Below are 24,458 nucleotides of genomic sequence, written 5' to 3' on the forward strand. Positions count from 1 at the left end.
TATGGGCACTTTGTTAGTATGTTGTGTTTGTGTACCACATGCATGCTTGATGCCTACAGAGGCCACAAGAGGGCATTGCTGCCCGGAAACTGGGCATAGGTATAGGTGGTTATGGGCTGCCATGTGGGTGCTGGGAATTGAAACGTGGTCCTCTGTAAGAGCAGTCAGCGCTCTAACTGCTGAGTATCCTCTCCAGTACTGTGACATATATATTTGATTGGGTACATTAACCTTGTTTAATAGTTAATAAAATTTGTTGAACTGCCCCATAAGCAGAAGATTTCCCCCAAGCAGCTGACACCATTTATAGTGAGAGGGGAGGAATTTGGTTATAGACAAGACATAGTGATACAACAGGGTGCTGTCCAGTCTGCTGTACCACCCCTAGATGAAGAGCTACAGGTGGTCAATGGCTCTGAAGAGTGAGGTCTCTGAAGTGTGAGTGACCCAGTGGTTGTCAGATTTGGACACATGTATATGCAAGCAAATAGGTTCAGTTGATTATATATACAGATGTGTGTGTGTGTGTGTGTGTGTGTGTGTGTGTGTGTGTGTGTGTGTGTGTATCCATACATACATATTATACACATGTAACAATAATTAAAGAAGAGATTACTAATGTGGGAGGGGGACACGGGAAGAGTCCAGGGGAGGATGGAGCAGATGTGGTGTTGTACAAAGTTCAAAACAATTTTTTTGAGTACTTATCTACCATGCCAAAGACCAGAAATATTTCAGATACTGCAATGTGTGCTTCTTGGGAGGTAAGACCCGAGTATATACCGGAACTCACTTATGTTTCACATGTACCACACACATACAGCCAGAAGGTAATTTTACCTCGCAGTATCTTAGTACACTGGCATTTCCCCTGTGTCCCAGTCACACAGACTGTGTGTAGACTGTCTACTTGCACTATCATGCTGGTGCCCATCAGATTTCAAACATTGGAACATTTCAGATTTGTGATTTTTTCAGACAAAGATGCTCAGTCTGTACTACAGTATATTTGATTAGTATTATGCATTTTACTTTTGGACTTCAGTCATATCCAGCTTGAGATGAAGTAATTATACTTAACCATTAGGCATAATTCACCATTGTTGCTGTGTACTTTAAAAGCTAGGTTTATTTGAGTGTTTTGCTGGCAAATATGTATGTGTACAACATACATGCCTGGTGCCCTTAAAGGCAAGAAGAGGGTATTATTATTCTACCACCTGGAGCCAGAGTTACAGATTGTTATCAACCATCACGGGGATGCTGGGAATAGAGCCTGGGTCCTCTGGAAAAGCAGCCAGTGGTTATCCACCGAACCATCTCTCCAGCTTTGTAGCTATGTAGCTTTGACCATTACCGGTTTTGTGCAGTGAATGTTTCTCTCTGAGGATGAAGATCACTGTAAACAACCCTGATGAGGTCATGCTGACATAATGCCCCTTCTGTCAAAGCCATGGATCCAATTGTAGAGGGCTACAAAAAATAAGATACAGCATATGATGTCTTCAAAAATAGAGTAGAAAAACCTGTACTATGTAGTCATATTTAATTTTGTTTTAAATAAAACAGAGTTTGAAGTAAGTTTTTCTCTGTTCTTCAATAACATTTTATTCCTTCTTTTAGAAACTATGTGTAGAAGATACATAAAATTTGAAATATATCACTTCATTTTTGAAAAATATTAAGTACTCTGTATTTAAGGAAAACTAAAAGCTGCTGAAAACTTTAAGGTTTGAAAGAGATTCATTTATATTTGTTTGAGTTCTAGGACACAGAATATAACTATTACATATAACAGACAGTATTGAAGACTGATTATTTTAACTAAAAAAACTTTACACAATTGATTTCATGTTTTTCAAGTTAGCACAATCATTTATTAATGTTACTACCATCAATTTTATTTTATAACACAACACAAATAACTTAATTAAAATGCATTATTCAGAAATATTCTATGCTAAAATGAATCCTGGCTAAATAGGAGACATGCTATTTCTAACACAAAACAAAGTCTCAGGAATTAACTTAAAAAATTAATAGCTGCATTAAGCTCAAAGGAAACAGGATGATGTGTGTTGCTCACAATCTGATACATCAGAGGCCACGGAAGATTGTGAATTTGACTCTTAACACATTTCTTACTGGATTTTACTAAATCAGCTCAATAGCATCTTTTACCTATATGATGAATAGTCTTACATTCTTCAGTGGAGTAAACATAAGCAAAACAAATATACTAGTGAAAAGATAGAATGTGCAATTAGACTCCTTTATTCTGAAACATAATGCTCTAACAGCCTTCTGAGTAGTTACTTTCCTAAAGAATAATAAAAATGAATCGGTCTAACACGATAAGCAGTATACAATATGGAAAAAGACAACTGTTTAAAAATTGATTCAATAAGGTGAAAATGATACTGGTAAGGGAAATTAAATGAATAAACAAGAAGTAGAGGAAATTTCTCCACTAAATACTAACTCCCTTGATATTATACATAATATCTACTCTAAAAAAATTTACAACGTAGTCTCTGTTCCACTGTGTGGATCCCAGGGATTAAACTCAGGTTGTCAGCTCTCTCTGTCTCTCTGTCTCTGTCTCTGTCTCTCTCTCTGTCTCCCTCCCTCCCTCCCTCTCGTATGAGTGTGAATGTAGACCAGGTGCATGCCTGGTGCCCATGGAGGTCAGAAGAGGATGTCAGATCCCCTGGAACTGGACATACAGGTAGTTATGGTCTGCCATGTAGGTGCTAGAAATTGAACCTGGATCCGCTGGAGGAACAGTCCGTGCTCTTTTTTTTTTTTTTCTTTTTCTTTTTTTCGGAGCTGGGGACCGAACCCAGGGCCTTGCATTTGCTAGGCAAGCGCTCTACCACTGACCTAAATCCCCAACCCCCAGTCCGTGCTCTTAACCACTGAGCCATCTCAGCTCACAAGCAAGAAGAGAAGATTATGTATTAGGGCCCTGGCATGGTGGTAATCCTTTCACTTAGAAGGTAGAAGCAGGTTCAGGAGTGCAAGGTCTTCCTTGACTGCCTGGTGAGTTTGAAAGCTACTTGGGCTACAAAACAACATGCTTCAAAAACAGAAACAAGAAAGTATTTACAATATTTACCTCTGGCAAAAAAATAATTTTTTATGTTTTTCTCAACATAATTTGAAACATTCCATGTTCCAACCATTACTTACTTCATGGTATATTGAAGGCTTAGATAAGGAAGGGATCGTGAAAGACAGCACTTTATTGTTTCCATCTTTATCAGCAATTTCCTATAGTAAAAAAAATGTACAAAACCAATGTAATATTAAGTCTGTAGCAAAATAAATAACCTAATTACTTCCTTAATTTATAGAATGTATCTTTACTAACTGAGGGGGAGTTTTAGAAACAATAGTACATAAAATACTATTATTCTAGCATACGCTTCTGAACTGTCAGCAAATTGGTATGCATTTGTGGCATGGTTATTATCCATAGGTACTGAACACAATTATATGACTCCAAATTCAACATGACGACAGAGGCAAAGCACAGGTGACACAGAAAACTAGATCTTAGAGGGAAAAAAATTGATCAGATCTTTAGTAGAAACATGGCTGAGCAAAAATAACTAAAACCAATAACTAAACCAAACATTTACCAAAATAAGAAAAACACATTATTATAATAGAAATGAAGCATTTTCCAGTTTTACTGAGCCATAACTGACAGAATTCATATATATTTCTAGTGTATGTGAGGCTTTAACACATTTTCTTTGTGAAATGCTTACCATAAACAAACTTATTTAAATGTCTAGTACTATAAGTAACATTTTTATAGTGAGAACATTTCAAGAATAAATCTTTTAAAAAATTTATTTTATTTATTACATGTAAGTACACTGTAGCTGTCTTCATGCACACCAGAAGAGGGCATCAGATCCCATTACAGATGGTTGTGAGCCACCATGTGGTTGCTGGGATTTGAACTCAGGACCTCTGGAAGAGCAGTCAGTGCTCTAAACCACTGAGCCATCTCTCCAGCCCCAAGATTGATTAAAAAAATATATAATTCCTCAGCAATCAACTGCTGTACTGTAAGAAGTTACGTGTTGACAGTATTAGTATAAGTAATCAAGAAATAGGCATATTTAAGTAATTTCAGAAGAACTGTGAGAAAATTCTTATGTGTTCTTGTTTGTTCAAGACTCGGTTTCACTTGGCAGGCCTGGGTGCCCTGGAATGTACTATGTGTCCTGGCAGGCTTCACATCTGCACCTCAGTTCACTGAGTAGTAAGATTAGAACTGTAGGACATGACGCCTGGCTCTTTCTTCTCTCCCTCTATTTTTTTTTTTTTTTTTTGAGACAGGGTCTTACATATGACTGTAGCCTGACTTATTATGTAGTTCAGGCTGACCTGAAATAAAAAATTTATATCAGACTCCTGAAGCTGAGAATAAATGTATGAATCACCATATCAATTCTTTGTTATTTTAAAGGTGTCTTGAGACAGGGTCTCCTTATGTAGCCCTGTCTGTTCTGATCAATCTGGCCTTGAACTCAGTGACCTGTCTGCCTCTGCCTCCCAAGTGCTGGGATTCAAACTGTGTGCTACTACACGTGGTTACAAATTTTTAAAAGTGTTTGTTCTCTTAAAAACAAGGGGGGGGGGAGATATTGATGTCCTTCATTCTCTAGTGAGTCAACTCTCATCTTCAGGTATCAGTAATCACCTGCCTCTAGATAACAGCACAAGGAGTGAAAGCTGCTGCCTCTCCTTCTCTCACTGCCTTCTGCTTTCCTTAGTATCATGGAACTAGCTTGAAAGCCATGCACAGAAACCTGTTCTTATAGACTGTCGTAACGAGTCGGACGTAACTCCACTGCATGTTTTAAAGCCAGACATGACACTGCAAACCTGCAAGCTTGGGCTTAGGGGGTAGAGGGAGGGAAAGTTAAAGTTAGAAGTTAGAAGGCCAGACTCAGCGACACGATGTTAGCCAGTCTAGAATACTTGAGATTTGGTTTAAGAAACAAAAACAAATCCCAAACAACAACAAAAAAAAACAACCTAGGCATGGTGACACACTCCTTGAACCTTAGTACTTGAATGAGGCAGGCGGATCTCTGAATTTGAGGCCATCCTGGTCTACATAGTAAGTTCAAGACCAGTGAGAGACGCATGGTAAGATCCTGTCTCAAAAACAACCAAGGATGATGTTAAAGACCAGGTTAGCTTTTCAATGAAAACAAAACAAAACAAAAATGTTTAAGTTTTATGAGGTTCCATTTTTAAAAAATGTACAAGATCCAGGGACACCCTCTTCAGCAGAAATTCTACATCTTACTACAGAGATATTTGCTCAGCCACATTCAATACTGCTCTAGTTATAATATCCAAAAGTCGGAAACAGCCTAGATGTCAGTCAACTGAGGGGTGGAGAGGGAAAATTGGAACATTTACTTAATGCAGTATTATCCAACTGTTAAGAAAATGAAAAGCATGAAATTAGCACCATTACTTTTAGCACGTAATAAAATTCTCAAAACTCTCTCATTTGCTTTCCCAAGGAATGCCTATTAAAGAAAATCTGAGCTCTTCACATTAAAGACTTTCCTGCTGAATGGTAGCTCACACCTTTAATGCCAGCACTCAGGAGGCATCTTTGTGAGTTAAAGGCCAGTCTCACCTACACACTGAGTTCCAAGGTAGCCAGGGCTACATAATGAGACCCTGACTTCAAAACCAGAAAAGGTGTGCACAGTGGTACTGGTCTGCAATCTTAGCCTTTGAAGCTAAGGCAAGAAGATCAAGAATGAAGCCTTTTGGCCTAAGATCAAGTGAAGATTTCAAGACCAGCCTGCACTACATACTACGTCTGAGGGCCACCTAAACTACACAGGGAGAATGAAAACAAAAGCCTAACACTAATGGAACCAGGATGGAGTCACCTCTCTTAGCTTGCATATATATCCCGTGTACTGACAGAACTGATCTTCCCTTTTGTCTTGCTCATATGACACTGTGCTGGCTGGTTTTATGCCAATTGGACACAAGCTAGAGTCATCTGGGAAGAAGAAACCTTAATTTAAAATGTCTCCATCAGACTGGCCCGAGGGCAAACCTGTGGAGCATTTTCTTGATTGATGTCCTAGGTGGTGCCATCTTGGGCAAGTGGTCCTCAATTGTGTAAGAAAGCAACCTAGGCAAGCCCTGAGGAGCCAGCCAGTGAGTGAGCAGCGCTTCTACTTTAGTGCCGGCCTCCAGGTTCCAACCTTGAGTTTCTGACCTGACTTCCCTAGATGACAGACTGAAACAATACTGCAAGGTGAAATAAACCCTCGCCTTCCCAAGTTGCTTTTTTGGTCATGGTGTTTTTACTGCAGCTACAGACATACTAAGACAATTACTTCTTCCTAAAATCTCACTGATTCCTAATCTCAAGTAATCGAAAGTATACCTTTTCAGAAGCCATTTCTTCTGGAGAGTTGTAGTAACTTTGACTCAAATTTCAATTTCTCATTCCTTTTGTATTCATACTCTGCATCATTAGTCATCTAAGAATGTGTCTTCTGAGGTAGAGAAATTGCTCTAAAAGCCTGTAGTTCATTTTTAAACTTGTTTCTTATAAATGCATTTATGAACACTGATTAAATAAAACATCTGCAAGAAGTCATCTGATCTAACAATGTTATCATTGATCTCCTCAACAACTTTACATATGATTACTTTGTATCTAGCTTAATTGTATTCAGATCAAAAAAGCTATTCAATAGACATTTCAATTTGTTTTTCTCTAAACAATCTTCAAATATTTCAGAGGATTTAAAAATATTTTAAATTTTCTAAACTATCACTTTCAAATTATAAATCACTCACCAAATTATAAATTCCTAGGAGAAGTGCTTCAATACAGCCATTGCTCTGCCTGTCTCTACTAACTGTAAGTCGCAAATAAACCCAAATCAATTCAGGCAGGAACTGCAGAGTGAACCTCTTAAGTCGAACCTCAGAGCTACGATAGAGCTCAAACAGTTGGTGGCAGACAGGCTCCAGGAGCTAAAAGAAAAACAGAACAATATTATTTCCATTGCTTGGGCTGTAACGTATTTCTTAAAAGGCAAATGCACCTTTATAAAAAATAAATTTCAATATTAATTCCTCCATATATGAATTAACTCAACAAAGCCTTTTAATAGGCTACATATCAAACTGACCAAACCACTAACTCTAAGTACTTCAGTACCATATACTAATCACTATATGTTCTGATATACTATGCTACTAACTTTATTAGATAATTAGTCTGTCTGCCAATGTACTATACTTATACTTGTTGAGGTTGATTTCTGTCCTTACCAAAACTTTCTAGTCTCTATTTTATTTTGTTTTTACATTTATGTATGTATGCACTTATGTGCTGTCTCTTTAATGCCATGTACACATGTATGAAAGTCAAAGAACAATTTTGTGGGATCCAGTTCTCTCATACGATGAATCATATGGGTTCTACGGATTCAACTTAGATTGTAGCGAGTGCCTTTATCCACTGAGCAGTCTCACTGGTCCATCTTTCATTTCACGAAATTTCTTCTTAGTTAAAAACACTTTAAATTTCAAGTAAAGCCATGGCTTAACCAAATTACATGCTACTCATTAGATGAAGAGGTTTTATAAAACACATGATATGGGCACCCAAAGTTCTAGGTCATATATTTTAAACACACACAAGAGAAGTCAAAGCAGATTTAGTGTCTCAGAAATTGTATTTATTTAAGAGACTTAGGGGCTAGGAAGATAGCTCAGTGGGTAAAGTTCCTGCTGACAAGTGTGAGGACCTGAGTTCAGATGCTCCGCACCCACATAAAGGTTGAGCATAGCAGGGCTGGGGTGGGAGGTAAGGTAAGCAGATGCTCGAGGGCATAAAGATGCTTTTCAGTGCTTAACTGACTAATTCTTCTCAAGTCACCACATGAATGAAGTGAGGGCCCTCTCCTCATGATCTTGAAAACTGAAGAAAGGGAGCAGTAATATGCACTACTGACTGAAGATGGTCTGTTCCTACTAACTGTAGACTGTGCAGGCCTGGCTAACTTAAGATGGTCTGTTCCTACTAACTGTAGACTGTGCAGGCCTGGCTAACTTAAGATGGTCTGTTCCTACTAACTGTAGACTGTGCAGGCCTGGCTAACTTTCAACTACACATAAGTTTGATAAGAGACCAAACTGTATATAAAATTTAATTACCAAAAATAAAAAAACAGCTTAGTAATCTCATATGCTTATTACCTTATTCTAAGTGGCATATTTACATTCAAATCTACTTAAATATAGTTTTTAATAATTCAGTATTATTGAATGGTCACTATTTCTATAACTGTAAAGCTGTCAACAGATCTATTGCCAACTATACAGTTAATATTTAGAAAAGTTGACTTTTGTTCTTGAAGAACAACTTTAAAGCTTAGAAAATGAAATTCTAGTCTAGTAAATACTCAATGCTCTAAGAGAAATAAAAATCAGGGCAAATTTTAAGAATATTTTTAAAAATGAAAAAAATTAAACTATCTCCTTAAAATATATGAACAATCACACAGTTTGTTGAAGATTATAAAAATTAGTGGTAAAGAAGATTTTAAATGAAGGTTTTCTAACATTAAGCGGATTTCCCACTCTCACAGGTTTCTTATAGTAAAGAATGTTTCATTACAAATACCGGAAGCACTGCTATCTGGTAAGTGATGGCAGCACTGTGCCCAGCAATTAGGCTACACACACTTAGACATTTGCTCGATAGGAGTCCATACTTCTTTCTCCAAAGATTGCTTTCTGTAAATTTTTATGGCCTGTGATATAATCACAATAAGCTTGTAATGAAGACATTAACATTCACTTTTTTTAGTAGAAAATATCTGGCAGACAAGCCACTCTAAGCATACGAATGAAACAGATGTTCCAAAATCATGGCTCTGCTGTTTTTGTTTTGTTTATCTGTGTATAGCCTTGGCTGTTCTGGAACTTGGTCTATAGACCAAGCTGGCAGAACTCAGAAGACCCAACTGCCTCTACCTCTGGTGCTGGAATTAAAGGCCTAATTCTTATTTTGAAGGTGGGAGGGGCGTCACTAAAGCATGTCACTAAAGCCTGCCATTGTGACATGCTTTAATCCTAAGCATTTGTACCATACTACTTCTGAAGTTCTCAATGGAAATCAAAAATGGTGGCACACACTTGTAATCCTATCACTTGGTAGACAGAAGCTCAAGGAACAAAGTTCAAAGGTATTCTCAGCTACATAGCTCCAAGAGACCTTGTATCAAACAAACCATAAACAAAAACCAAACCCCATAATTACTATCATTTGCATCTAAAGTGATAAAGGTCATCTTTGGCTTAAAAAGTTTAGGAATAACTGACACCTTTCCTAAATTAAGCATACAGTGTTAACCATAGTTACTGTGACATACTGTCTGATAAAAACATTAGGGAGCATTTTGGGTGAAATAACGGAATCTTAATCTAACTTGATTAGGAAAAATAATGTGAGGTCAAGAAATGGAGACAATAAGACAGATAATAAGCAATAAAATTATTATAAGTCCCTGTGTGAATAATGACAGAGAAATTAGCTAGATACTAGAAGGGAAACTCAAAGAAGAACTTGTTTTGTTTTAAAGAAAGGAGGTGAGCAGGCATGGGTCAGTGGGTGAAGTGCTTGGCACTGAAATCCCAGGACTGACTGAGATCTCAGGACTCCTGCATCTTAACCCCTGCACACTTGCAGGCAGACGGGAAGAGAGACAGTGGAATACTCAGAGAAAGGTCAAAGGCTAGAGGATGAAGTCAAAGAAAATATAAAATGGACAGAGGGGACTCAACAGAGTGGAGAGCTCAATATGGAAGAAGCATTAGAGTTCTAAGATCTTCACAGATGAAAAAAGGGAAAAGCAACACTGTTGGTATAAAGTTTAAAAGTCTATCTAGGACTGCTATGTCTTTAAAGCAACATTGATTTTAAGACTATACTATCTATCCTAGGTTCAATTCATATTAAATAAAATGAATGGCCATTTTCTGAAATAACATCTTGGTAGCACATCTCATGCTGTTTCAGAATATAACAAAGTCAGGACGTAAAATGCACTGGTCTCTGACTACAGAAGAGTTCTGGGTTCTTCAGAATTTATTGTCTCGGATTTTTCAAAGTCTGAATGCACGATTAGAAGCTTCTGATTTGACAGTAAAAAGCAACTTCAAAATTATGATGAATGCTAAAGTCTTGAGCCTGGATTTCCTAAGGTACCATGTGGTATTATGAAGCAGAACCATACAGAAGAGTCTGAATAACTTTTAAGACTGGATTTCTCTGTGTAGCTCTGGCTGTCCTGCAACTCACTCTCTAGATCAGGATGGCTTAAAACTCACAGAGATCCTCCTGCCTGTGCCTCCCGAGTGCTAGGATTAAAGGTGTGTGCCACAACTGTCTGGCGGAGTCTGAATAACTTTTAAAAAAGTCTATCTTAAAAGTTTTTTTAAAAGTGAGGTCACTTTTCATACTAAAGAGTTTAGAATCATTTTTATTTCATTATTTTCTAATCAATATTCACTTATTTATTTACACCTACAACCACATTCCAAGCACATATTTATTAAATATTCATTATATATATGATAGCATTCTGGGGAAGTAACAATCATAAAAAAATATGACCACTGCCCATGAAGAGCTTACAATCTAAAGAGAAAAGCATAAAACAATTAATTTTTAATAAGCAAAGCTTAAATGTTAAGACAGTGCAAAATCAGGGGTAGGGTATATAACATTTGTTATTTAGAAATTTTCAAATACTCTTGACTAAAGATATGTATGATATGTGTGTGTGTGTGAGTATGTAGTAAATAGATATCTACACATGCTCACACACACAAACACACAGCCCATGTCTGAAGTTTTAAAAATTCAGCAATACACCGCAGGAGAAAAGGCAGCAAATGAATCTTGCAATAGCTGCTAGAAATAACAGCAGATGCAAGTCTGAGAGCCAATCCAAAAGAAGGAGACAGAAGGCGGAGTCAATAAGCAAGCTTTCGGTGAGAAGACAAGGCTAAGGATGCACTTTAAGCTAGGCTGCTGGTTAGGAGCTGTTACCTGAACTTCTTCAAGCTCACTGCAGTACACAGCAGAGGCAGTCTCGGAGGCTGTATCTGGGAAGATAAGAAGCTACTTTCCTGTGTGTTCCTTTCATTGTCATGTTAAAGCACACATGAATCCAGTGGGAGAAAACTGTACGTCACACCAGTGTGTTAAGGGACAAATACTGTGTATCTGACGTTAAGTTTACATACAGATTCAGTTGCTGCATTTTCTATCTTCTATCACAGGTTGAGGAACAGTTGACTGTTATTCTCAGTTTATTGGTCTTTGCTATTTAGATTTTTAAAAGCACATCCTCTGATAATTTCTGGGTAAACTTAATAAACAGCAGCATAATTCTGTGTTATTAGCTTACAACTGATCAGAGCTTATAAACATCATACAGTACTAAGAAATAATGGTACGTGATATTAAAATAAAGAAGGCTGAATCAGCATACTGTAAAAAATGTGGCTTCTAGAGAAGGAACATCAGAGAACATGAAAAAAAATATATATATTAGGCAAATAATCCTTTGAGATGAAGGTGACTGAAGTTGAGAATCAAAGCAGACCACCTTCATCAGGAAACAAGATCAAAACACTTCAAATGTAAAGGTGGGGGTGGGGAAGCAAAAGCAACTATCAGGATGGAAAATAGAAGAAAGAAGCTTTCTGGCTCCACAAGTCAGACAGGAAACTACAAACTTGCATGTATGTCATTTCAGTACACGGGTCTCATCTCTTCTTTAGGACTTACTTTTCTTCTAAGCTTTCCTACCTCATTGTTTGAGTCTTGAATAACTTTATAGAGAGCTGGCACAAGGGCTTTTTTCCGGTGCAAGGTTGCTGCATAACTGGTAATCTGAGTGTCAGGTAATGCCTACGATAAAACCACCAAAGGACAGTAAAATGAATTTAATAATTAGGAAACAAATTTATTTAACATCGAGTGCCACTTGAGTAAAAGTCAAATAAGAACATTTAAAACAAATTAGCATAATTAATATTAAATAATTCACACACATGTTTTCTAGCTCTTTATCCATGAAAAATGATCACAAGTTATATATCATAACTGACTTCACCAAAACAGGTCACTTTAAAGCCTTCCAGCCTGAAAGAGCAGGATATATCCAGTTCCTCTACTGAGGCTTTCCCAACACACCTCATAAGTGTTCATATGTCACAGTTTCCATCTATCTGACTGTTAACCACGGGAAATCAAAGCAGAGAACAAATACTATTATTAAAACTTGAAGATGCCAGTCTTTTACTGGATATATCTTAATCCTAACAATTATTTTTATTTCTACATAATTCCTTTGACCCTTATTCATATTAGCTCTACTTGAAAGAACAACCAGAGAAGCATTATTCCATTTTCCAAAACTTCTATTTAAAAATGTATTTGTAGGGCTCTTTACAGAACATACTAGCATCACTGAACTTCTGACACATATACTTTACAGTCTTATTCCAACCCGGTTTACCTTGAATTCTGATAACCATTCTTCTACAACAGCTCTTTCTGATCCCAGCATCTTCCTTTACCTTCTAGTCTTCTTTTATCTCTAAAATACATTTTTTAAAGAAATGAACCGGAAGATAACATTACCCAGAGAAATTATCAAAGTTACATAAATGTATACATTTCACTAAACCAAGAAAGCTATGTAGTTTTTATTTTAGATAATGGATCATGCTCAGTTTCACACACAAATAAAACCTATTAAAAATAAATTCTATTTTTGAGCGATATAGTGGAAACCCACTGTCTCCATCCTTTCACATTTTTCCCACTTCAGAGTGTCCCAGAAGATGTCTTAGGTTGGTTATCTATGACTCAGTACTGGGGAGGCTGAGGCAAGAGGACTGTGAAGGGAAGGCTAACTTGGGTGACACAGTACACACTAAGACAAGCCTGGACCACACAGCAGCACCCTGGGTCAACAAAGTAAGAAGCTGAGAAAAAGCAAGGGTCATATAGCTGGCAAGCTGATTAAGTAGCAAAATCAAAGTGTAAATTATAATTCCAATTAAAGCTTACTTAAAAAAAAAGCCTGGAAAAAATATGCTTAACTGTTAAGTGCTTGCCATTGATGGTAGTCTAACCTATTAATTTTTGATAAAAATAAGATACACTGTGTTTCAATCTTTTTTTCCCCCAAAAGGAAAGAATAAGAAAAAAATAAGACAAATAAAAAATAGAATCTGAAGAAGCAGGACTGTCTGTTAACTAACTGAAAAGTTCTCTTACTAAAAGGATGCACTTTCTATGTTTGTTAAACTCCTCACTAGATTTTAAAAGTAGAAATGGTTGCATTACGACATTTTCATATACGTATATGATGAACCTTGATTCTATTTCCCCATGCTGCGCTCTCTTATTACTTCCTCCCCTAAACTAAATTTCTAATTTAAAATTCCACAAAAACCCTCTAACTTAGAATCCCACAATACTTCAGGGGTACCACAGAGTGCTAATGTAATACAGAATAAGAAAAGGAGTAAGATATGCCATTACATCTTAAAATATACTGACAGATTTGCTCAAGAAAAGTCCAAAATTAAGATCAATGAGGGAAGCCAGGCAGTGGTGGCCAGCAAGCAACTTTAATTCCAGCACGTGGGAGGCAGACACAGGAGGATCTCTGAGTCTGAGGCTACCCTGATCTACAGTGAGTTACAGAAAAGCCAGGGCCACACAGAGAAACCCTGTCTCAGAAACAAACAAATAAACAAAACAACCACCAGAATAAAACAAAAAAGTGATGAGGGAAATCACAAATTATGGGATATTAAATAGATACTAATATAAAAGACTAAGGGTCAATTGTAGTGGCAGAGACCTACACACAATGTTAGCACTCAGGAGGAAGCGGCAGAAGAATCAGGAGTTTAACACTCTATACCAAGAATTTGCCTCTTTTAAAAAATAAAAAACAGATAAATCAAAGGTATTGCTCCTTTTCTTTTCTTTTTTAAATTTAAAACAGGGTCTCACTGTGTATCTCTGGCTAGCAGCCTGGAACTTATGACTTAGATCAGACTGGCCTCAAAATCATAGAGATCCTGGAAAGCAAATCCAGCACCACTGGGGCTACACAGAGAAACCCTGGCTCAAAACAAACAAACAAATCACAGAAACCTGGCGTCTACCTCCCAATCACTTATAAATGGGATTATAAATGCTGGTCACTGTGCTTAACAAAGGATATGACTTTTTTTCCTTTTTTTGAGATAAGACTTTACTCTGTGTCTTGGAACTTGGCTGTCTTGGAACTCTGTAGGCCAGGATGGCCTGGAACTCGGAAATCCTCCTGCCTCTGCCTCCAGAGTACAAGGATTAAAGATGTATGCTATCATGCCTGGCTCAAAGTTTATTTTTATATTTGATATTGACACAAATGATTTTTAAAGTCCTTAGAGACAAATACTGAAATATTTAGTGCTGAAATGCTTGGGGTTTGCCTTAAGTAAAGGGGGATCCTTTAGTGGTTCATAGTCACTGACTGGGTGCTAAGGACACTGGCTATGACATACCTCAGACCGTCAACTTGATTCATACAGAAGGAACCCTAACTGAAGAACAGCCTCTGACAAACTGGCCTGTGGGCATTTTCTTTTTTCTTTTTTTTTTTTTTTTGGTTCTTTTTTTCGGAGCTGGGGACCGAACCCAGGGCCTTGCGCTCTACCACTGAGCTAAATCCCCAGCCCCCTGTAGGCATTTTCTTAACTGCTAATTGATGAAGGAGACTCCGGCTCACTGCTGGGTGGAACTTTGGATGTATTTAAAAGAAAAAAAATGTAGCTACATGTAGACTTCAAGCCAGCAGTCGTCCGTGGGCTTCTGCTTCAAGCTCCTCCCTACCTCGGTTCCCTCAGTGATGGAGGAGCTGTATAAAGTGTAAGATGAAAGACCTTCTTCTCCAGGTTGGTTCAAGTCATGGTGTTTATTAATGTAACCCAAAACGAACTAGAACAGCCTCACTCAAGTCATGTTTCAATAATGACATATAAAAGAGGGGCAGAGGCCATCCAGTGACATGGGTCTCAACCTGGACCAGTCACTGCATGACCACTCACCCACAAGTTCTGCACCACTATCACCCCAGCACATCTTACAAGCGGGACAGATTATGCAGATTGAAGGATTTGTGGCTGGGCGGACACCCCAGTCAGACTGCTGGGAGCCTTGTCTGGTAATGGAAGACAGCCAGTTTGCACTCTATTACTAGGGGACTTCTTCTGGGCCACTCTCACAGATTCCAGGGAGTTTCAAGTATACTAGGTTTCTACATCCCACCCCTAATTCCAGTACTCTCTCTGCTCCCCATCACCCACATGATCCCTCCTGTTCCCATCTCCACCCACTCCTAGTCTCCCCCCAAAAAAATCTATTCAATTTCCGGTTCCCAGGGAGATTCATGGGTTCCCTCTTGAGCCCTCCAGAGGGAAATAGCCCAGAGATCCAGGATAGAACAACAACAACAACAACAACAACAACTCAATGAGATGATTCCTAATGATATTCTGCTGTACCGGTAGACTGGAACCAAGCCAAATTATCATTAGAAAGGCATCATCTAGCAACTGATGGGAGCAGATGCAAAGACCCAGAGCCAAACACTAGCTGGGGCCCAGAAAGCTCAGAAGAGAGGGAAGGAGTGCAGAAACCAAAGTGGGGAAGGACACCGGGAGAACATGGCCTCACACAATCAACTAAGCAGCGCTCACAGGGACTGAATTGACAAACACAGGCCCTGTGTGGCTCTGAGTTTGGGACTCAGCATATTTGTTATGGTTGTGTAGCTTGTTTTTGTGGAACCCCTAACAAGAGTGGGGGCTATCTCTGACTCTTGACTGAGCTTGGGACACTTTTCTTCCTACTGGGTTGCCTTGGCTAGCCTTGACTGAGGGTTTGTGCCTACTCTCCCTGGGAGGCCTACTCTTTTGTTATTTTGTTTTGTTTTGAAGGGAAATGGAGGAGAGGATCTGGGAGAGAGAGGACATGGAGGGAGGGACTGGGAAAAATGGAGAGAGGAGAAACTGAGGTGGGGATGTTATGTATAAGAGAAGAATAAAAATGGGGGCATAGGATAAGAAAAGAGTAAATTAGATACAAATATTTAAAAATAGGTGTAGCCGTGTCTCTTTGTGGATGAGCACGTGAGTATATGTACCCTCAAAGGCCACAGAGGGCATCGGATTCCCTGGAATTGGAGTTGCAGGGGTCCTCTGCAAGAGCAGTAAGCACTCTTAACCACTGAGTCATCTCTTCAGCCCCTTGCACTGGGAATAAAATGTGACTGATCTTATGTTGATAGTCATTTTGCTTAGTACACAAACTTAATTATATTATTCTACTTTGTTACAGCTTGAAATGTCAATAATGATCAATAAAAACTAAAATTTAAATATGTGAATCTTGATATAACAGATTCAAAACAAGGGTGTTACATTTATTCATTTACTTATTTTTGTAGGTAGGCTATGGGGAGTGTACATTCATAGACTGCTCTGAGATCTAAGCAAAACTATGAATCCCTATTTCAGAAAAAGGAAACTAGGGCTGCGGATACGGCTCAGCTGGTACAGCGACTGCCTAGCTTGTTCCCAGTACACAGAGAGAATAGAAATACCAATACAGTCTAATGGGTTAAAGAGAATTTTGGCCTATAAAACATATGCTTATGGAAGAGTTGCTTCTCGGTCACCTCAAACTCCTTGTTTATAAAAATGAGGACCATAGAAGTATCTACAACAAAAGTTTTTTAGTTTTTGTCTGTTTTGGTTTTTTGATACAAAGTCTCACTGGGAAGCCCTTGCTGGCTTAAAACTCAGTGTGTAGACCAGGCTGATCTCTAACTCATGGCAATCCTCCTGCCTCTGCTTCTACAGTGCTAGGGTGAAAGGCATGTGCTACCATGCCCAGCTGACATGAGATCTTTTTTTTTTTTTTTTCCTTTTCTTTTTTCGTAGCTGGGGACCGAACCCAGAGCCCAGGGCCTTGTGCTTGCTAGGCAAGAGCTCTACCACTGAGCTAAATCCCCAACCCTGAGATCTTTTTAACAGAATAAATAACACACAATCTTGAAATAGTAATTGGCATATATCCTTCATGTTAGCTGTTAGTAGTAGTAGTTGTACTACAATAATAATAATGAAATTATTGGGGCTGGGGATTTAGCTCAGTGGTAGAGTGCTTACCTAGGAAGCGCAAGGCCCTGGGTTCGGTCCCCAGCTCCGAAAAAAAAGAACCAAAAAAAAAAAAAAAGTTATTTAGGTTTTTGACAATTCAAGAAGCATTTTTATTCTGAGGTAATAATTGTTAATTATTATCTATGTTAGAAATATTGTCAAATAAGAATGCTAAGGTAATGGTAAGGTAATGCAATGATGCGTAAAAAGAAAAGAGGTGCTTTCAAGTGTTTCAAGGAAATTAAATTATTAGATAAACAAAGCCATCGAATTACCAGTGTGATGTATGAGACAGTAATAACTGTTACTGCAAATTCTTTTTTTTTTCATTTTTATCTTTATTAACTTGAGTATTTCTTATTTACATTTCGATTATTATTCCCCTTCCCGGTTTCTGGGCCAACATCCCCCTAGCCCCTTCCCCTCCCTTTCTATATTGGTGTTCCCCTTCCCATCCTCCCCCCATTACCACCCTCCCACCAACAATCACGTTCACTGAGGGTTCAGTCTTGGCAGGACCAAGGGCTTCCCCTTCCACTGGTGCTTTTATTAGGCTATTCATTGCTACCTATGAGGTCAGAGTCCAGGGTCAGTCCATGCATAGTCTTTAGGTAGTGGCTTAGTCCCTGGAAGCTCTGGTTGGTTGGCATTGTTGTTCATATGGGGTCTCGAGCCCCTTCAAGCTCTTCCAGTCCTTTCTCTGATTCCTTCAACGGGGGTCCCATTCTCAGTTCAGTGGTCTGCTGCTGGCATTCGCCTCTGTATTTGCTGTATTCTGGCTGTGTCTCTCAGGAGAGATCTATATCCGGTTCCTGTGAGTCTGCACTTCCTTACTTCATCCATCTTATCTAGTTTGGTGGCTGTATATGTATGGGCGACATGTGGGGCAGGCTCTGAATGGGTGTTCCTTCTGCCTCTGTTCTAAACTTTGCCTCCCTACTCCCTGCCAAGGGTTTTCTTGTTCCCCTTTTAAAGAAGGAGTGAAGCATTCACATTTTGGTCATCTTTCTTGAGTTTCATGTGTTCTGTGCATCTAGGGTAAATCAAGCATTTGGGTTAATAGCCACTTATCAATGAGTGCATACCATGTGTGTTTTTCTGTGACTGGGTTACCTCACTCGGATGATATTTTCCAGATCCATCCATTTGCCTATGAATTTCATAAAGTCATTGTTTTTTTGTTTTGTTTTGTTTTTCTTTTTTTCAGAGTTGGGGACTGAACCCAGGGCCTTGCACTTGCTAGGCAAGCGCTCTACCGCTGAGCTAAATCCCCAACCCCAAAGTCATTGTTTTTGATAGCTGAATAATATTCCATTGTGTAGATGTACCACATTTTCTGTATCCATCCCTCTGTTGAAGGGCATCTGGGTTCTTTCCAGCTTCTGGCTATTATAAATAAGGCTGCAATGAACATAGGGGAGCATGTGTCTTTGTTGTATGTTGGGGCATCTTTTGGGTATATGCCCAAGAGAGGTATAGCTGGATCCTCAGGCAGTTCAATGTCCAATTTTCTGAGGAACCTCCAGACTGATTTCCAGAATGGTTGTACCAGTCTGCAATCCCACCAACAATGGAGGAGTGTTCCTCTTTCTCCACATCCTCGCCAGCATCTGCTGTCACCTGAGTTTTTGATCTTAGCCATTCTCACTGGTGTGAGGTGAAATCTCAGGGTTGTTTTGATTTGCATTTCCCTTATGACTAAAGATGTTGAACATTTCTTTAGGTGTTTCTCAGCCATTCGGCATTCCTCAGCTGTGAATTCTTTGTTTAGCTCTGAACCCCATTTTTTAATAGGGTTATTTGTTTCCCTGCGGTCTAACTTCTTGAGTTCTTTGTACAAATTCTTAAATTTGATTAAAAAAATGTCAGGCATGGTGGCATATGTCTTTAACTCCAGTACTTGGGAGGCAGAGACAGATCTCTGAAGTCAAGGCGAGCCTGGTCTACAGAGATAGTTTCAGGTGGGCCACACAAAGAAACCTTGTCTCAAACCCTACCAAACACACTCACTTTCTCTCTCTCTCTCTCTCTCTCTCTCTCTCTCTCTCTCTCTCTCTCTCTCTCTCTCTCTCTCACACACACACACACACACACACACACGGAAAAAGATTATGAAGATATTTCAAAGTATATGTCTAAAACTTAGATTATGGCAACTGTTATTGAAAAGACTAAATTCCTTAAGGCAAAATTTAAAACTGTATTATATGATAGTACACATAGTTACATGTTCTATGCTGAAAATGGCTATTTAAATTAATCCAAATAAAATTTACTTATTTTCCTGCTTTAAGATAGAAACGAGGCTAGCTGCTTGAGGAATCGGTGGGAGTGGCTGCGGCGTGAGGAGCCATTACCAGAGCTGGAGCTGCCGGTTAAGCCTGATCAAGATGACAACCTCCCAAAAGCACCGGGGCAGAGCCCATGGGGGAAAAGCCAGTGGGGAGCCTGGCTGGGATTGGTGATGCCCTGGGCAAGAAGCTGGAGGAAAGGGGCTTTGACAAGAAGTTATGTGGTCCCTGGCCAGTTTCTGGTACTAAAGAAACATGAAGACCTCTTTTGAGAATGGCTGAAAGACACATGTGGTGCCAATGCCAAGCAGTCCCGGGACTGCTTTGGGTGCCTTTGAGAATGGTGTGCTGCCTTCTTGTAATGTTCTCTGGGGACCCCTCAGTCCCAGCCACAGCATAGAATCTCCAGAATCTGCAGCAGGGCAGGGCGCCTCCCTGTCCTCCACGAAGGAAAAGATTGCTGTTGTCACCCTCATCTCCTATGTACTCCAGCGTCTTTTGGGAGTTCTCTCCCCTCAGCAATCAACCTTTCTGGGTTTCTTGCCCTCGAATGCCTTCCCCTTCCCCTCCCCCTGCAGTTCCATGGCAGCAGTCCCCAGCCTTCCTGAATGGATTACTGCCTCCTTCTCCCTCACCATCTGTTAGATGACCTTTGATTCCTTTTTTGGGCAAAAACAGTCACTGTCTTTATAAAAGATTTTTAAATTAATAAAGTTAGTGGCTTTCAAAAAAAGATAGAAACTAGATCTTTTCTGTATTATAATAAAATGTGGGCTCAGGAGACTACAGAGATGTCGCAGAAGTTATAAGAACACACTGCTCCTGCAGAAGACTTGAGTTTGGTTCCTAGCATCCACTTCAAGTGGCTCATAACAGCTTATGACTCCAGCTCTAGAGGGATCTGATGCCTCTGGCCTCTAAGGGAACCTGCATACACACATGTACACAAGTACACAGGTGCAAGCACATACACATACACACACACACACACACACACACACACACACAAATGCACAGAGACATGAAGGCATGCATGCATGCACCAACGTGCACACATAAATCAATCTTTTTTAAAATGTAGGTTCAGTCATTCTATGACGAAAGTAAAGATTAATTGTCTTCCAGAATGTTTATTATTCAAAGACTTGTGATCACTGGGGTCTCATGATCAGGCCTTAATGTGAGAGAGTAATGAGGAGAGATAGAGCATCATATCGGAGACAAATAAATGACAGCTTGGAGGGAAAGAGAGGCTTCCTTCCAAACACCTGGAGAGAAGGAAGGCCAGAGATAGCTCACTGGGTAGCTACATTTTCTGCCAAGCCCAATGCTCTGAATTCAATCCCCCAAACCCACGTGGTGGAAGTAAGAGAAGTGACTCCTGATATATGGTGACTTTCACATATGCACATATGTGCACACACCTCACAACATGCTGGCAAATACATCGATACATGTTTTTAAAGGACCTAGAGAGGAGCTTCATTAAGATAGCTTAAAGTAAAAAAATAAAATGTGCGGTGCAATGGGTACAGTGTGTATATAGAGGAGCTGAACGAGAAAGACAGTCTCCAAACAAATACTGCACACAAAGGGGATTTTTCTGACTTTTATAGGTTTGAGGGGATGACCAGAAGTTATAGTGTAATTTAAACTGCATAGCTTATGTGCCAAGGAGCCAGGTACTAGGTAAATTTACCTTCTAACTTCGATGGGGAGGGCTGGGCTTACTTATCTCCTCCCTTTCTTTCCAAGACCTGTGTGCTCTAGACTTCATAGCATGGGCCTGTCGGCTATAAGGAGCCATGGCCTGATTTTTTGAGAGACATGAGACAGAGGGGGGGTCTGTGATCTAACAGAATGTACCTTGGGTAAGTAGCATTACTGTCCTTACAAGTCTTACTGATGACTTCACTTCATGAAGCAATCAGTCCTGTATTCCAAATTCCTCTCTAGTATTTTCTCTAATGTTTGAGAGTCTAATGATAGTTATCCTGCTCTCCTAATGTGGAGTCATACAATTACAGACTCTTAGCTGAGGAGGCCATTCCAGCCAAGTTCATCAGTCCTCACGGGGAGGGGAGATAGTAAAGGAATGCATGCATACACAACAGCATACACTCAATAAGGCTGGGAAGCCTGCAGCATGTGGATGTACGTTCTACGCTGGTGAATTTACTCATTTTGCTGGTATGGGTATAAGGCTGACGGTGTTGAGCCCCTTCCCTACAGCCATTCTGGAGACTTCATAAAACACACCAGTTTTTTGTCAGGATGCTGGCTGGATCAAGTTGTCAAGACTCTATGTAGCAGGAGCACTGCCTTTGCAAGTTTCCTTGCCCCTATTTTGAACCTTGTCAGTATAAAGCTTTCACTAACATGGCCCTGTCAGCCATTTCTGAATTCTTTTTTTTTTCTTTTTTTCTTTTTCTTTTTCCCTTTTCTTTTTTTCGGAGCTGGGGACCGAACCCAGCGCCTTGTGCTTGCTAGGCAAGCGCTCTACCACTGAGCTAAATCCCCAACCCCCATTTCTGAATTCTAACCAACTGTTTTCCTGGGTAGATTCAACTTAGTGATTCTACTCATTCCCCATTCTCATCTTGACCTGTCCAGGCATGCGTTTTCTATGAAAACAGTGGGATTGTCTGGGTGTGTGCAAGATCTTGGGTTCAAGCAAAATAGATTTGGGAATAAGCATTTATTTGGGCTCTCTTTTCTCTTCTAAGTCACTTCTTGCTGTCTAGTTAAGGATGACCTTGAACTCCTGAACATCCTGCCTCTACCTCCTAAGTACTAGGATTAAAGGCATAAAACAACACCTGGCTTTGATTTGCATATTTTGCACATTTTTTTTTCTTTTTTTTTCAGGGCTGGGGACCAAACCCAGGGCCTTGCGCTCAAGTGCTCTACCACTGAGCTAAATCCCCAACCCCTTATTTTGTATATTATTAATGAACATTAGAAAGAGCAGTTTATTTGCTCTAGCCACATTTCCCTTTTTTTTAAAAGATTTATTTATTGTTTACTTATTTACTTATTATCTGTAAGTACACTGTAGCTGTCTTCAGACACACCAGAAGAGGGTATCAGATCTCATTACAGATGGTTGTGAGCCACCATGTGGTTGCTGGGATTTGAACTCAGGACTCTTGGTAGAGCAGTCAGTGCTGCTAACCACTGAGCCATCTCTCCAGCCCTCTAGCCACATTTCAAATACTCAGAATCAACATGTGATTATTTTTCCATATCAGACAGAACAGAAAAAGAACACAGCCGTCAGTCACAACAGTGATCGATGTACTCTGATATCACAATCATGCTGAATAAATGAACTAAATAAAAGTAAAATTCAGATAAGGCATTTGTTAAATGCAATTACTAAAATAATTCAAAACTGAATTCAAAGACAGAACAATGTGATCATGTCAGATAAAACTGTTTAATAAAGCTACTCACCAAAGACTACCAAAAATCTTAACATGTTTAATCACATGGGATATTTATTCATCTTTTTTTTAAGTTAAGGTCATAATTTTACCTGTCTTAAGATCAGTTCTCTAAAGGAGGAGGTGGCACAGGAATACAGCAGAGTTCAAGTGTGGAATTCATTTGTTGAGAGTTAAATATTTTCCAACTCTATAAAAAAGAAAAAAAATAGTAAGAAAATATTCTTAAGAATAGACACACAAAAAGGCAAATTCATAAAACAGTTCATCGTGTGTGTGTGTGTGTGTGTGTGTGTGTGTGTGTGTGTGTGTATGAGTGCTGATGGTGCATGTGCATGTATGTGCACGTATGTGTACCGCTGCACACAATCATGTTCCTCTATTGACTCCTGCCTGACCCCGTCCCATAGTACTGAATATCGAACACTACCGTTTTTGGGTTAGGCTGGCAGCTAGCAGGCCCTAGAGATCTACCCATCTCTGTATCATGCCCAAGCACTGGGATTACAGACACAGGCAGAAACACCTGACTTTTTACATTCAACTCAGGTCCTTGACGCTTGGTCAGTAAGCACATTGACTTACTCACTGTAGCTCATCTAACGTTAAAGAGTAATTATAGACCCTGTAACATTCTGTAATAACTAGAGTTACTTGTGTTATCTTCCCATATCTAAGCAAAAACATTTAGAGACGAAAGTCTCAATTTTAGCTTCAAGACACTAGGTAGATTATATAAATTGCTGGCAATTCAGCTGAAAAAGAATCTATAAAGTTAGGTCTTTTCCATATAAAAAATACTGACTCTAAGTTTTGAAACATATTACAATATGAAACATATTATAATCACTATAGTGATGCACTCTTTCTCTCACAAGAGTTTTCTTTAGGCTTCCACCTACCCACCCATTTTCCACTCCTAAACTAAATAATTAAGCAACAAATGGAAAATAGACCACAGTCACATTAACTTGTTTATAACAAAGATAATAGTGCAATGCAACCGGAAGAGGTTTAAATAAAAAGATGTTAGAGGTCAATTGGCTGTCTCTATGGGAAACAATGTACTGTGATCCTTAACCTTACACTGCTCACAAACATAAATTCTAGAGATCAGCAAGCTGGTTCATCGGGTTAAGGCACTTGCTGCCAAGTCTGATGACTAGAGTTTGATTCTGGGAACCCTCAAGGCAGAGGGTAAGGACTGACTTCCAAAAGCTATGCTCAGACGTATACATGCATGGGTGTTTGCATGAATATCTCCTGCCTCCCATTAAATGTTTTCAAGAGGGTTGGGGATTTAGCTCAGCGGTAGAGCGCTTGCCAAGCGCAAGGTCCTGGGTTTGGTCCCCAGCTCCGGGGGGTGGGGGGGGAGTTTTCAAGGAAGAAAATTCCA

At 39.4% G+C, this 24,458-nt stretch overlaps 1 protein-coding gene and 1 pseudogene across 32 annotated transcripts in view; one reads left to right on the forward strand and one right to left on the reverse strand.

The window, feature by feature from the left end:
* Positions 1-24,458, reverse strand: part of Hycc2 (hyccin PI4KA lipid kinase complex subunit 2) — a 72,238-nt gene that overhangs the window by 23,441 nt on the left and 24,339 nt on the right. For 14 of the 32 annotated variants that reach the window (XR_015628659.1, XR_015628660.1, XM_087566142.1 and 11 more), the window contains 6 exons: positions 23,155-23,252; positions 12,615-12,695; positions 11,903-12,004; positions 6,868-7,047; positions 3,193-3,273; positions 1,358-1,473 (listed from right to left, as the gene is read on the reverse strand). Coding sequence is in view for 29 of the 32 variants with exons in the window: in XM_087566142.1 (XP_087422268.1) it covers positions 1,358-1,473; positions 3,193-3,273; positions 6,868-7,047; positions 11,903-12,004; positions 12,615-12,665 (530 nt within the window). In the remaining 3 variants the exon portion in view is untranslated. 32 annotated transcript variants of the gene reach the window in all.
* On the forward strand, positions 19,716-19,978 carry Banf1-ps3 (BAF nuclear assembly factor 1, pseudogene 3; annotated as a pseudogene).

Source organism: Rattus norvegicus, chromosome 9, assembly GCF_021556685.1.
Source record: "Rattus norvegicus strain SHRSP/BbbUtx chromosome 9, alternate assembly SHRSP_T2T, whole genome shotgun sequence".
Lineage (NCBI taxonomy): Eukaryota > Metazoa > Chordata > Mammalia > Rodentia > Muridae > Rattus > Rattus norvegicus.